General features: G+C 44.6%; 1 protein-coding gene across 5 annotated transcripts in view; it reads right to left on the reverse strand.

Moving 5' to 3' along the window:
- Nin (ninein) overlaps positions 1–13,284 on the reverse strand; it is a 127,873-nt gene that overhangs the window by 82,460 nt on the left and 32,129 nt on the right. For all 5 annotated transcript variants that reach the window (XM_045153767.1, XM_045153768.1, XM_045153771.1 and 2 more), the window contains one exon: positions 5,636–5,805. In XM_045153767.1, the coding sequence (XP_045009702.1) occupies positions 5,636–5,805 (170 nt within the window). The remainder of the gene's footprint in view (positions 1–5,635; positions 5,806–13,284) is intronic.

The raw sequence follows: 13,284 nt of genomic DNA on the forward strand, positions 1-13,284 counted from the left end.
AAAATCTCGCAAGATTACAGGAGTGTTTTCCTACAGAACGGCCTCATTGCCTTGTAAACTAAACTTGGTGGGGGAGAACATGCTTAATAGCTAGGCTGGATATTTTCTCTTTCAGCAGGATAGAATCAAATTGCTTAACAAAAGCTGGTGGTGGGGGATGGAGACGGTTAGTATGCTTACGGTTTCTGCAGGGCTTGAACACAGGTGAGCAGAACCGAAAGCCAAACATTATCAAGACATCTCATCACAAGATTTTCATATGCTCTATGTGGAGGGAGAGGCCAAGGTGGTGGATAGTAGCTATTGCATGACGATGTGTGACCTCACCATGGCACCACATTACAGTCGTGTCCTGTGGTCACCAGATGTACTCCAACTTGCTTGTAACTAATGAAGCCTGAAGCTTTATGGGACTTACATTAAATATAAATCTGGCTGTTTCAAAGCAATCTCTATAATAGCCTTGCTCACACTCATCTACATTTCTAGTTGTTTCCATGGGTGAGAGAGAAAGGGTAGAGTTACAGGTAAACTACATAGAATGGTGGATAGTTTAGGTTATGGGTGTGGGAGAAGGAGGTCCCAAACAAGGAAGCAGATGGAACACATGCTGTGAACTGCCAACTCAGAAGCCTAGGAATGAATGTTCATCAGCCCGGAGCAACCTTCCTTTTGGTGGAATAACCCTAGAGAGAAGGGAGGAACTATCATTTTATCTTTTCAGAAGACTGTTTGCCCACTTATCCTGACAGGATGAGTTCCTAGCAGGAAGCCAGCCACCTGGGGACAGCTCTGATAGGTGCTTTGTGACACTGTTTGATCCTACTGCCCATCTTCCCACAAATCTTCTGGTAAAATTATTATTTGACGCAACCCAGAGCTAAAATTAGCCTCTTGTTGGGAAGCACAGCCAGACCTTTCCTCTATTCAACTCCTGATCACAGGTTCTGGTCTTTTTATTGTCCTCATCAAGAAACTCTGAAGCCACTTTGGGACAAAACAGGCCTGTGGAGAGCAGAAGCAATAGGAGTCTTCAAGCAAGCTAAGCGTCCACCTTGTGAGCCCAAGCAGTCTGTCTGTCTGCAGCTCACCATCTGACTGTTCCTTATGAAATATTCAGATCAAGGAAGGCCCAGTCTTTCTTTAGTATGGCCTGGTGGCTCTGCGGTGAAGTATAAATTGTAATACCTCCAAAGACAGGAGCTAACAGGATCTCAGGAGACCAGCAGTACTGTAAAGAGTCCCAGGCAGGGAGTAAATAAACTCCACAGGTCAGGAAGAACTTCTTCCTTCCCTCACTCTATGGCTGGGGGCCACACCAGAATATGGAAGACACCTCCATCCCCTAAGAGACCTACTAGACAGGTTCTGCAGAAGGGCCAGGGGTTCGGTTCTAGAGCAAGCCAGTGCAGCTCTGCATGTGAATGTCTACTGGCCACATGGCTCTCGGTTCCTGAGTCTAAGATGAAACTCAACCAGGAAACAGGGATATTTTGTGAGCACATTGAGGTACAAGTGTAACATCCACGAGAATGTATGCACCTGTGAAGGTAGCGAGCATGATTCCCACCAGGGTTGCTATTGTACAAAGCTGGGAATTGCCCTTTTAACTGTCACCAGGAAGATCAAAAATGTCATATAAAAAGCTATTAATTTTTAAAAGTATCTTTGAGTAAGGGTGTGTGTGAGCGCACGTGCACACGTGCTGTGGTGCATGTGTGGAGGTCAGAGGACAAGCTTCGGTGTCAATTCTCGCCTTCCACCTTGTTTTTGAGGCAGAATCTCTTGTTTGTCACCATGTATGCCAGGTTAGCTGACCTACATGCTTCTGGGGAGTCATTTGTCTCTGCCTCCCATAGCATGCTGGGATCACAGACGTTCACAACTGCGTCCTGCTTTAGGTGGGCTCTTGGGGTCCAAGCTCAGGTCCTCACACTTGAACAGCAAGGCCTTTATCCACAGAGCCATCCCCTCCAACCCCAAGAAGCTATTAATTCTTAAGAGACAAACTCATTTGAAGAATGACGGCATGAGCTAAGGGGGAGTTTAATGGTCAAGCACTTGCCTAGCATGGTCAAGGCCCTTGGTTTGCTCTACAGTACCAAAACAAAACAAAACAACAACAACAAAAACAACAAAAAAAAACCCACAATTCAGCTTATGAAACACTGAGACACTTCATTTCTAGGCAAGAAGCAGGTGAAAAAGCTTTGGCTTGAGCTCCACTTATGGGAATTTGAAAAAGTCAGGACAGGAAAGTGTTATTTGGGGTTCTTGTAGAAACTCTGGTGTGAGATTCAGCAGTCGATCAAAGTGAATTCAGAGAGGGCCTCTGCTGAGAACAGAAACCCACAGAAATGACCCTCTCCAGGCCTCTGTCTGTAGCTGTTCTGATGGAGGGTGGTGAGCAGGGCATAGTCTGTACAGAATCAAGAAGTCATACCCAAGAGGTTTCTGGAAGATGTAAAGGAAGCTGTAGCACATTGGGAGTGAAGTGTTTTTTTCTTTCTCTTTTTCTTTTCTTTTCTTTTCTTTTCTTTTCTTTTCTTTTCTTTTCTTTTCTTTTCTTTTCTTTTCTTTTCTTTTCTTTCTTCCTTCCTTCCTTCCTTTCCTTCCTTCCTTCCTTCCTTCCTTCCTTCCTTCCTTCCTTCCTTCCTTCCTTCCTTCCTTCCTTCCTTCCTTCCTTCCTTCCTTCCTTCCTTCCTTTCTTTCTTTCTTTCTTTCTTTCTTTCTTTCTTTCTTTCTTTCTTTCTTTCTATACCCTCTATAAGCAGCAAGATTTTGCACAGGCTCAGGCTTTGACTCATCTTTATTTATATATGAAACCAAAGTCTCACTTTTCAAACATAATCTCAGAAGGATCAGTAGATAAGGTCTAACAAAGATATAAAGAAATACCCTGCCATCATCAGTCAGTTCCCCTCGAAGGGCTTTCTGGGTATCCCCTGATGGTGAGTAGAAACTATTTTATGAAAATAAGTAATGATTTAGCTTGTTAGCACCAAGTAATAATATTTTGAGATGAGACATTAGAATGAAAAGTGGTCTCCAAAGCTGGGCATGGTGGCGCACGCCTTTAATCCCAGCACTCGGGAGGCAGAGGTAGGAGGATTGCCATGAATTCAAGGCCACCCTGAGATGACAGAGTTAATTCCAGGTCAGCCTGGACCAGAGTGAGACCCTACCTCGAAAAACAAACAAAAACAAACAAACAAAAAAAGTGGTCTCCAAATAATTAAACTTCTCTCCTGAACTGTTGAGATATCATCATCATTTTTTTTTTTCCCCTGGAAGAGGTTATCTGTCAATTCTATCTCATTTTATCCAGACTTAGGAAACAGACTTTATATAGTAAAACATACATTTCCTGACAGAAAGGTAAATACAGTATTATGAACACTGAATGAATATGCAAATGACTTGCCTCCCTAAATAACCTGTGCAACATTTTGGAGCACGTGAGTGTGTGTGTTTTCCTGCAGCCTGGGGCACTGGGAGGCTCTAGGCAGCATCCTCTCCTCCCTTCTCACCCACACCACTCTCATCCCACTTCATGGTCATGCTCTCTCTTTTTCTAGATGTTTTTCTTCTTGTTTCCCTTATATTTCTACCACTATTCCTTCACTTCAGGGGTGAGGATAACTTTCTGTTGTGTTGTGGTATTTTGTTTTTTGTTTTGTTTTGTTTTAGATAGAGTGAGAGCATGGTGTAGGCAAGAGAGAATTGGCATGCCAGGGCCTCAGCCCCTGCAACCAAACTCTAGATGCCTGCACCACCTAGTGGGCACATGCGACCTTACACTTGCCTCAGCTTTGTGCATCTGGCATGTGTGGGATCTGGTGAGTCAAACTTGAGTCCTTAGGCAAGTACCTTAACTGCTAAGCTTTCTCTCCAGGTGTGTTTCATTTCGAAATTACAAAATTATGTTTGGTAGACTGCTCATCTGTTTATGGCCTGCCAGTTTCCTCTCTGCTCAAAACCTGAGCTCTTTATAGCTATCTTTAGGTTTGTAAGTATTCCAAAAAAGTGAGGATACCTGATGTCTGGCAGCTGATGACATTATTGGGAGCAAGTCCTCTACTGATTTTAGGAAGCTCAATACCGATTAGACAACTAGGAGCACACACATGTACATGTGCACATACACACAGACACCTGTACACGCCCACGCACACCCACACACTCAGCTAGCAACCTATAGCCACTTTAAGAAAAGTGAAGGCGCTTTGCTTCCTTTCCAGCTCCTATTTGTATCTGAAATATTTATAGCTCCAATCTGAGCTGGAATTTGCAAGAAATATTTAGGGCTTGCTCAGCAAGGCATTTTCAATCATGTTCTATAAACGGAATGTTGGTAAATGAGCCATAAGGAGAGAATAAGGAAAATGCTAACTGCTTCTCCTTTATTGGTAGATTGTGGTAGTGTGCACTGTGAAAGAGGGGAGCGCTGCTGGAGGGAGGCCGGGGAGGGCGAGTCAGCATGCAGAGAGGAGGCGTGCCGGGGGTGACAAGCCCAAGAGGGAGGGGGAGGCTGGCAACGGCCAAGTCCTTAGAAATGAAAGTGCCTTATTCTATCTTTTGAGGAAGAACTCGAGTGTTCCAGCTGCTTTATCACACCATGAAAGAGAAGATGCAGGCTCTAAAGTCACCTGAACATGGGGCTTTCATTTCTACTGCCATGGACTCTATGTGACAGTTTGGGAGAAGGAAGGGAAAGATGTGATTAGCTTAAAAAAAAAAAAAAAAAGCCTTGGTAGGGAAAGATAGAACTCCAAGGAGACTTAGAAGAGCTGAAAATATAAAGGAGACTGACATCTAAATGTACAAGCATAAACAAGGCATAGAAATATCAGATCTATAAAGACTGAGACACAGGCAAGAACATCCAAAGAGGAAATTTAGCCATACACGTCCAAGAGCAACACAATCAGCTCAGCAAAGAGCCAGAAACGGAGACAAGCCCTTGTTCCATCATCAGCCTCCTTGACTTTGCCTGTCTTCCTGCCATAGAATGTTCTTTTTCTGGTGGGGGGTGCTTCATTAAGCAAGTTTATTACTTGCTATTCTTTTTTTTTTTTTTTTTTTGTCAATCACCTTTTTTTCACTTTAATTATAATTTCTTTTTTCTTCTACCTTTCTTTTCTTTATTAGTTATGTGCATACTCAATGTGTAAACTGCACATGTTGGTACATCCTTACCCTCATTCCTGTCCTCCCCCCCTCCAAAGCAACCCTCCTCACTGGGGATGCTGGTTATCTCCATGGAGACTGTGGGTCATGCATTGTGGGGATAGCCATCAGTTATGGGGAAGAGGCAAGGTCTCTGTGCATAATGCCCCAGTATGTGGCTCTAACTGTCTTACTACCTCCTCTTCGGCAAATTTCCCTGAGCCATTTTGGGTTCGTTTTAAGTCTACTTCAGTGATGAGGTCTTGGGAGCCTCTGTGTCTCTGGATCTCTGGTTTGGTAGCAGTTGAGTGTTCTCTGTGTCTATCGCCTTCACCCTTGTGCTGATACTAGGTTCACCGAGAAAGCAGCACTCTTGCTTTCTCCCCCAGTTCCTCTATGGTTTCAGCTGGGGCCTTCCGGGGGCCATATTCTTAATCTCCACCAGTGTGCCCGTGCAGCCCCTTACCTCATGGCAGTCATCCGCTGGGGTGGGTGCCGACTGTGCTTCTTCATCTAGTGGCTCGATCACCGTCACCTCTGCGAACTCTTCCACGGACTCCTGAAACTCAGGCAAAGACCGGCGTCCATAACGCTTCCCGCCTCTCACATATTTGGGCTGAGCTTCCAGCGAGCAGTCTGCACACGGAGACAAGGGTTGAGGCCACATTACACGCGAACTGGCTGCAAAATAATCCACTGCTGTTTGTCAGCCGTGGGTGTACACGCACCCTCGGGTCAGGTGCAGAGCCCAGCTGCTACATCTGAACGATTTGCAGCACTCCAAATACCTACCTGCATCTTATCTTACAGGACAAAAGCCAACATGGCAGAAAGGAACCTGACTCAGAAGTACAGAACTAAGATCAGAAGGGCTGGGAATATAGCTTAGCTGACACAGTGCTTGCTGAGCATGCACAAGTCCTGGGTTTGATCCAGGAGGATCAGAAGTTCAAGGTCATCCGCAGCTATATAATGAGTTTAAGACCAGCCTGGACTACAAGAGAACCTGTCTCCAAAAGAAAAAAAAATGTAATTTGGTTATTCTTTTTGGTAAACTTGTGTTTTCAAGGGTGGGGCACAGAGGAGGTGGAGAGAAAAACGAACCAAGAGGTACCGTGCAGTAGGTCTTGGACCTCATACAGCACTAATTTGTGTGAAACACCCTCCCTTATCTCAGTAGATTCCACTTTCTTTCCATTTTGAGGTTTAAACATTTTTTAATTTCTATTTATTTATTTATTTATTTATTTATTTATTTATTTGAGAGTAACAGACAGACAGAGAGCAAAAGAGGCAGATAAAGAGAGAATGGGCACATCAGGGCCTCCAGCCACTGCAAATGAACCCCAGACGCATGCACCGCCTTGTGCATCTGGCTTACGTGGGTCCTGGGGAATTGAGCCTCAAGCCAGGGTCCTCAGGCTTCACAGGCAAGTGCTTAACCGCTAAGCCATCTCTCCAGTCCCCCCCCACCACCTTTTTTGAGGTAGGGTCTCACTCTAGCTCAGGCTGACCTGGAATTCACTATGTAGTCTCAGGCTAGCCTTGAACTCACAGAGATCCTCCTACTTCTGCCTCCTGAGCACTGGGATTAAAGGTGTGTGCCACCACACCCAGCTCATCTCACTTTCTGTTCTGCCAGACAAGCAGAGTAAAACAACAAAGAAACCAACATAGAGGTCCCTAATCAATTAGTGATGACTTGCCGCTTTTATGAAACCTGACATTAAGATCTCATGGTAAATTTAAAAGCTATATAAAAAAGTAAATGTAAAGCTGTCTTAAGAAAAAGTGGTGTACTGTATTTTTCCCATTCATGAGGTTAAATGTTGAATAAAGAAAAAGGGCATGTGCTTAAGGGGAAGAATCATCTCTCGACCTTGAAGAAGGACTTCAGAATTTTGGTAAGTCTCAGGTGGATCCTTTACATCACCAACATCACCACCATCACCACCACCAGCTACCCACCAAGCACTACCATGACCATAGCCACCACCCACCCACCAAGCACTACCACGGCCATAGCCAACACCCCTTCCACTGTTGCTGGGACCACCAGACTATCCTTTCTCTATTACAGATGGCTTTAGAACAATAAAATAAAAACTTCACTCCAGTCAAGTGTCTTCAAAATTTTCTTTTTGGAAATCAAAATTCAAATATTCACCACCTTTCTTTATGAATTTTTAATATTAATTTTATTTATTTATTTGAGAGATACAGAAATAAGCAGGGGAACAGACACACACAGAGAAAGAGAGAGAGAGAGAGAGGGAGAATGGGCACGCTAGGGCCTCCAGCCACAGCAAATGAACTCCAGATGCATGTGTCCCTTGTACATCTGGTTTATGTGGGTCCTGGGGAATTGAACCTGGGTACTTTGGCTTTGCAGGCAAGTGCCTTAACTGCTAAGCCATCTCTCCAGTCCTCTTCATGATTTTTTAAAGCATCTTTCACAGTATTAGGAGAATAAAATAGTCCATCAAAGCAGAAAACAGTAGCAATGATTGATTTTTGTTGCCTTATTGTCTATATAGACATACTGTCTCTTTAGAAGACATGACATAGGTTCTGTTTAACACATTTCAGAGCTCAGATATACAGGTTTTTAATTTTTTTTAATTTTATTTAGAGAGAAAGAGGTAAGTAGGTAGAGAGACTGGGTGCACCAGGACCTTCAGCTGCTGTAAATGGACTCCAGATACATGTGCCACCTTGTGCATCTGTTTTACATGGGTCCTGGGGAATTGAACCTGGGTTCTTTGGCTTTGCAAGCAAATGCCTTCTTTAACTGCTAAGCCATCTCTCCAGCTCAAGATATATAGATTTTTAGATGAGGTATATATACATATCATCTCAGTGAGTGTAGCCAATCAGATAGGAGCTGAAGGAACAAGACCCTTCTCCCCCACAGAAAGCATTTGGTAAGCTCAAACTTGAGCATCCCTAGGAGTGCCTGTGGACCACCTCCACTGTGCCCTTCCTCTGGTGTAAGCTCAGATTTCAAGATACTCACAAATGTGGCCAGCAGCATTCTGCAAATGCTCAGGAAAGCTGAGTGAAGAATTCATGCTAGCTATGCATTCTCCAGCGATATTTATATCCAGCTTTTTTAAACATCCCGAGTCATTTTATTAGGTTGAACGATTCTTTACAGGAAGTGTTTAAGCACACATTTATATTGAGAATGGTATGCATATTTGAAGGTACCTTTTATCAGAAGAGCGTGTCAGCCTGTGGGTGTTCAGGAGCGGCACAGACACTCGAGCTACTTGTTGGCAGCTGACACCCATAGATGCTGATCAGATAAGGGGCAATGCAGAATCATCTTTAATTTATGAGATAGTCTTAAATTTTAGTGGCAGACTGGGATATACCATTAGTGACTGTGCTGGCTTGGAAAAGATTAAAGAGAAAAGTTACAAGCTTGGAAAATAGAACAAGGGACTTTCCCAGGATGAGAATAAGGTCATATCCTGGGTGTGGAGTTGGCAAAGGATCTGTTCTTACATGCTGCACTTCTTTCAGATTGAAAAATAAAGAGGTGGGCAAGAAACAACTGTCTTTAACCACTCCCACCATCATTGAGTTGTAATTCTAAATTAACTTATGGATGAAATGGCCGCCTGAATATTTATTGCTAACTCCTCCATACACAATAGAGGACTCTGAACAGCTCTCCTTTTAATGGAAGGCAGTGGATGTGAACCATTAGGGATCTTTTCAAGTTTGGAGTTATTACTTTTTTTTCTTTTTTGCATTTCCCAATCTTTAAATCCTTTTCAATTGCATGTTATTATAATGGCCAATATCAAGCAAACTTTAAGCTAGAATCTTCCACAGAATGTACATATTTGACAGCCAATTTCTAGAGAAATCTATTAAACTGTATGATCATTTATAAATGAAGATGTTATCACATACAAAGGAATAATGGATTATTGGGTTCCTTGTCACCAAATTTCTCAAGCCAACCATGTGACAAATAAAGAATTAGATCCAGGACTGCAGAGATGGTTCTGTAGCTAATAGTATTTGCTTGCAAAGTCTGTTGGCCTGGGTTTGATTCCCCAGTACCCATGTAAAGCCAGATCCACGAAATGGCACAGGCATCTGGAGTTCATTTGCAATGACTAGAGGCCCTGGTGCACCCATTCCCCACCCCAGTATCTCCCTCCCCCACTTAAAAAAAAATATATATTAAAATGAATTAGATTCATCATATAATTTAGAAATAGTTAACTCTGAGAATCACATACTCTCATCCAGTTCCTACTGAGTGCATCACTGAATATTTAAGATAAGAGAGGATGAGAGGCTCCAAGAACAAGGTCCAAAAAGAACATTCACTGTGGTAAGCGTCTGAGAACTCTGCTCTCACCTATTAACCTCAACCCAGGCTTCACTAGCCAAGTAACCACACAAACACTCAAGCTGAGGAACTCTCTCCTCCAGTCTTTCCATGTCCAATAGAAGAGGGGAAAATCTGCAGCCCTAGGGTGAAGTTTATTTACATAATGAGTGTAGCCAGATTCAGGAACAATTTAACCTATGCCAAATAATACAGGGATGTTTTGTCAATAAACATTTGCATCACAGGGCTTCCCTTAACATAGGCGTAAGTGTTCCAATTACAAGCTTCAAAAAGATGTGAAACCAAATATTCAGACCTTTCCTGTATTTGCACTTTAGGTTTTTTTTGTTTTTTTTTTTTTTCTGAGAGAATATTCAAGATTCTGCCTGGACTGTTTAGCTTCTAAGCCATTTTCTCTTCTTTCCAATCACAATGTAAAAATAAAAATAGCTTTTGAGGTCTGGAGAGATGGTTTAGCGGTTAAGCACTTGCCTAGGAAGCCTAAGAACCCCAGTTCCAGGCTAGATTCCCCATGTTGGCCAGATGCACAAGGGGGCGCTCACATCTGTAGTTCGTTTGCAGTGGCTGGAGACCCTGGTGCACCCATTCTCTCTCTCTCTCTCTGTCTGCCTCTTTCTCTCTGTGTCTGTTGCTCGTTCTCTCTGTGTGTCTGTTGCTGTCAAATAAATAAATAAAAATAAACAAAAAATTTTAAAAAATAGCCTTTGAAGGAATAGCCCACCTCAAGAAGTCTCAGATCCATGACTGAAGAGCTTGTTACAGGCAAGCAGCCTTACTTGATGTGTTTTAGCCGTCACAGGTTTTACTCTATAAACCAAACCTTCAGTTATGAGAAGGGGACAAAAGAGAAACCTGGGTTCAATCCCCTAAAAGTGCTACAGTAAACTGGTGGAAACTGGAGGGCTTTCCAAATGGGCAGGTATATAGATCTAGTCAGGAATTCAAACAGTGGGGGGCGGGGGGAGTCTATTCCTTTTGATCTTACTAGTTAGACACAGCTTTGATGCCCATTTCTTACCACGCGTCTCAACTGTCCCAGTTTCGGAACCATGATAACGTTCACCTTTCAGATCATCATGAATTGCCATGTGCATATATAATAGGTGACCAGAAGGCACTGCACTTAAGTAAAAAGAAAATTGAAGAAATTGAAGCTGGACGCAGTGGCTCGTGCCTAAGATCCTAGTGCTGAGGAAGCTGAGGGAGAAGGATCTCACTGTGAGTTCAAGGTCAGCCTGGGCTAGAGTGAGACTCTGCCAAAGAAGAAACAGGGGGAGGGAGAAGAAAACTGCAAGACGCGTTCGGGAGAACAGCACTTGGGTTGGGTAGGTTGGTTGCAGGCAGAGGAAACAGCACGCGCATGCCTCATTGCTCTCCCAGCTCTGGGCCGGCAGCAGTAGCAGTGCGGGTAGCAGAAACACGGCCTTTCAAGCCCCGGACTATGGGGTACACAGCTGCTTTCACTCCCACCTAAAGCTAATCACAGCCACGGGTCTGCGGCTTGCAACAGTCACTCTCCCAAACACACTTCATGGATGGCTAAAGGTAGACAAAGACACCTTAGTGAGCTAAGATAAATCACCCCAAAGCTAAAGCATGATTGTTTTTTCAAGCGAATGCTCCTTTGCACAAACGCAAGTAAAGGACCGAAGTGACACCCCAGCACACAAAACAGAAGTTAAAGGAGATTTTCAAAGGTCCTTTCTAGTATGAGGCTCGTCTGTTTCACTCATTGACCGCACACCTGCCCTACAAGGCATGAGATTAGGACTGCGGGTAAGACAGACATGTTACCATCTACTCTGATCTCCAAAGTAAGCTGAGACTATTTCCAAGGATGAAGAAAGCAGAGCCCTCGTGGTGCCCACACTCATTTGGGACAGCTCCTGAGGACCGCTGCCTTCCACGGCCCTTCCGGCCCCAGTGAGAGCGCGGAGGACAGCAGCACTAGCAGGGGCCCCGCCCCCTCCAGAGACCCGGGCAGGCGGAGGGGCGAAGTTAGCTGAGGTCCTTTAGACCACTCTTCTATTCACCTCACAGAATTCCTGAAACTAACTTGAAATAAGAGGGGTGAAAATGAAACATATACAATCCTTGGGACAAGCACCCCTAAGCAGCTTTTTAGGAAAGGGTTTTCATGTAGCCAATGAGGATGTGCAGACAATCCCGCCTATTACGCAGGGTTAGAAGGGTTAAGAAGGTATAAGAAGTAGGAGCCACGCCTAAGTCTAGATAAGAGCAAAGGGAAGAGAAAGAATGCAAAGGCGACCAAGACCAGGAAGGAGAGCTAGAGATATGGACACTGGTTGGCGAGAGAGAGAGAGAGAGAGAGAGAGAGAGAGAGAGAGAGAGAGAGAGGGAGGGAGGGAGGGAGGGAGGGAGGGAGGGAGGGAGGGAGAGACAGAGCTCTGCTAATGATACAGAGACTGGTTCACTTGCAGAGAGAGCGACAGAGAGCGAGAGAGCTCTGCTAGAGATACAGAGACTGACTCACTTGCACACACACACAAACACACACACACAGAATAGAAACACACACACACACAGACATATGGAGACCCACAGGGCTATGGATGGAGGTGAGAGGAGGTCAAGAGAAATAGCTGGTACGTGGGGGGAGAGGTAAGAAGAGTGCAGAGGGGATCGATGAGGGTAGTTTAGGCAGACCTGTGGAAAGAGGAAGAGTGGAGAGAGGCACGGTGCAGGAAGAGGAGGAGAGAAGAGCAGCGAGGGCAGAACAAGCAGTACAAATCAGACATGTGTGAGAACATTCTGCCATCGTCTACCATGTTTTCAGCTTCCCAGAACATTCTCCACCTCCAAGAGACCCTTCAGGCAAGTGGCCTGACCGCACCACAACCCCTTTCCAAGGTGGCTGCCTGTGTGGTGGGCGGGGGGGTGGGGGGACACTGGCTCCTTGCTCCTCAGCTACTCTTCTATCATGGAGTCTCCACACCAGGTACAGGTGTTCACTGGGTTTGTACGGCCCCTCCCTGGATGCAGTGACAGGATTTTATCAACTTTCTTTTTAAATGTCTTTTTCTTTTAAGTTTTGTTTAGATAGGGTCTTACTGTACTCCACGTTGACCTGAAACTCACTCTGTGTGGCCCAGGCTAGCCTTGAATGCATGGCAATCCTCCTACTTCAGCCTTCCAAATGCTGGGAATACAGGTGTGAGCCACTGCACCAGGCTTAGTGATGGGATTTTAGAAGCAGTCTCCATGGGAGTTCTTTTCCATCTGAACGATGCTTATGGCTGGAACACGGCTTTAGGACACAACAGATCAGGGTGGATCTGACTGGCACTGTTGGGTATGGAAGGTTCTGAGGGGAAGGTTAGCACCTTAGGCATGCTTAAGATGGCAGACAAATGTGCAACGTCCTAGGCTGATGACAGGTCTATCTTCGATGTGCAGCAGTCAAAGGAAAGATCTGGTTACATGATTGCTTCTCCAGCCTTGACATGGGAGGTTCAACAAGCTGGCCTGTTAGGAGGCCCAGTTTGTGGTGCCACTTTGTGGAAGGAGGCAGAGACGCATTTCACTAACTGAATCCTCCCCATCATTCAAGGCTCCATTCTAAACATTTCTTTCAAGGAGCTTTTCAAAATGTTATTTTTATTTACTTGCAAGGGGGTGAGGGGAGAGAGAGAGAAAGAAAGGGCATGAGTGCACTGAGGCCTTTTGCTGCTGTAGACTTCAGATGCATGTGCCACTTTGTGCATCTGGCTCTATGTGGG

Source organism: Jaculus jaculus, chromosome 7 (assembly GCF_020740685.1).
Source record: "Jaculus jaculus isolate mJacJac1 chromosome 7, mJacJac1.mat.Y.cur, whole genome shotgun sequence".
Classification (NCBI taxonomy): Eukaryota; Metazoa; Chordata; class Mammalia; order Rodentia; family Dipodidae; genus Jaculus; species Jaculus jaculus.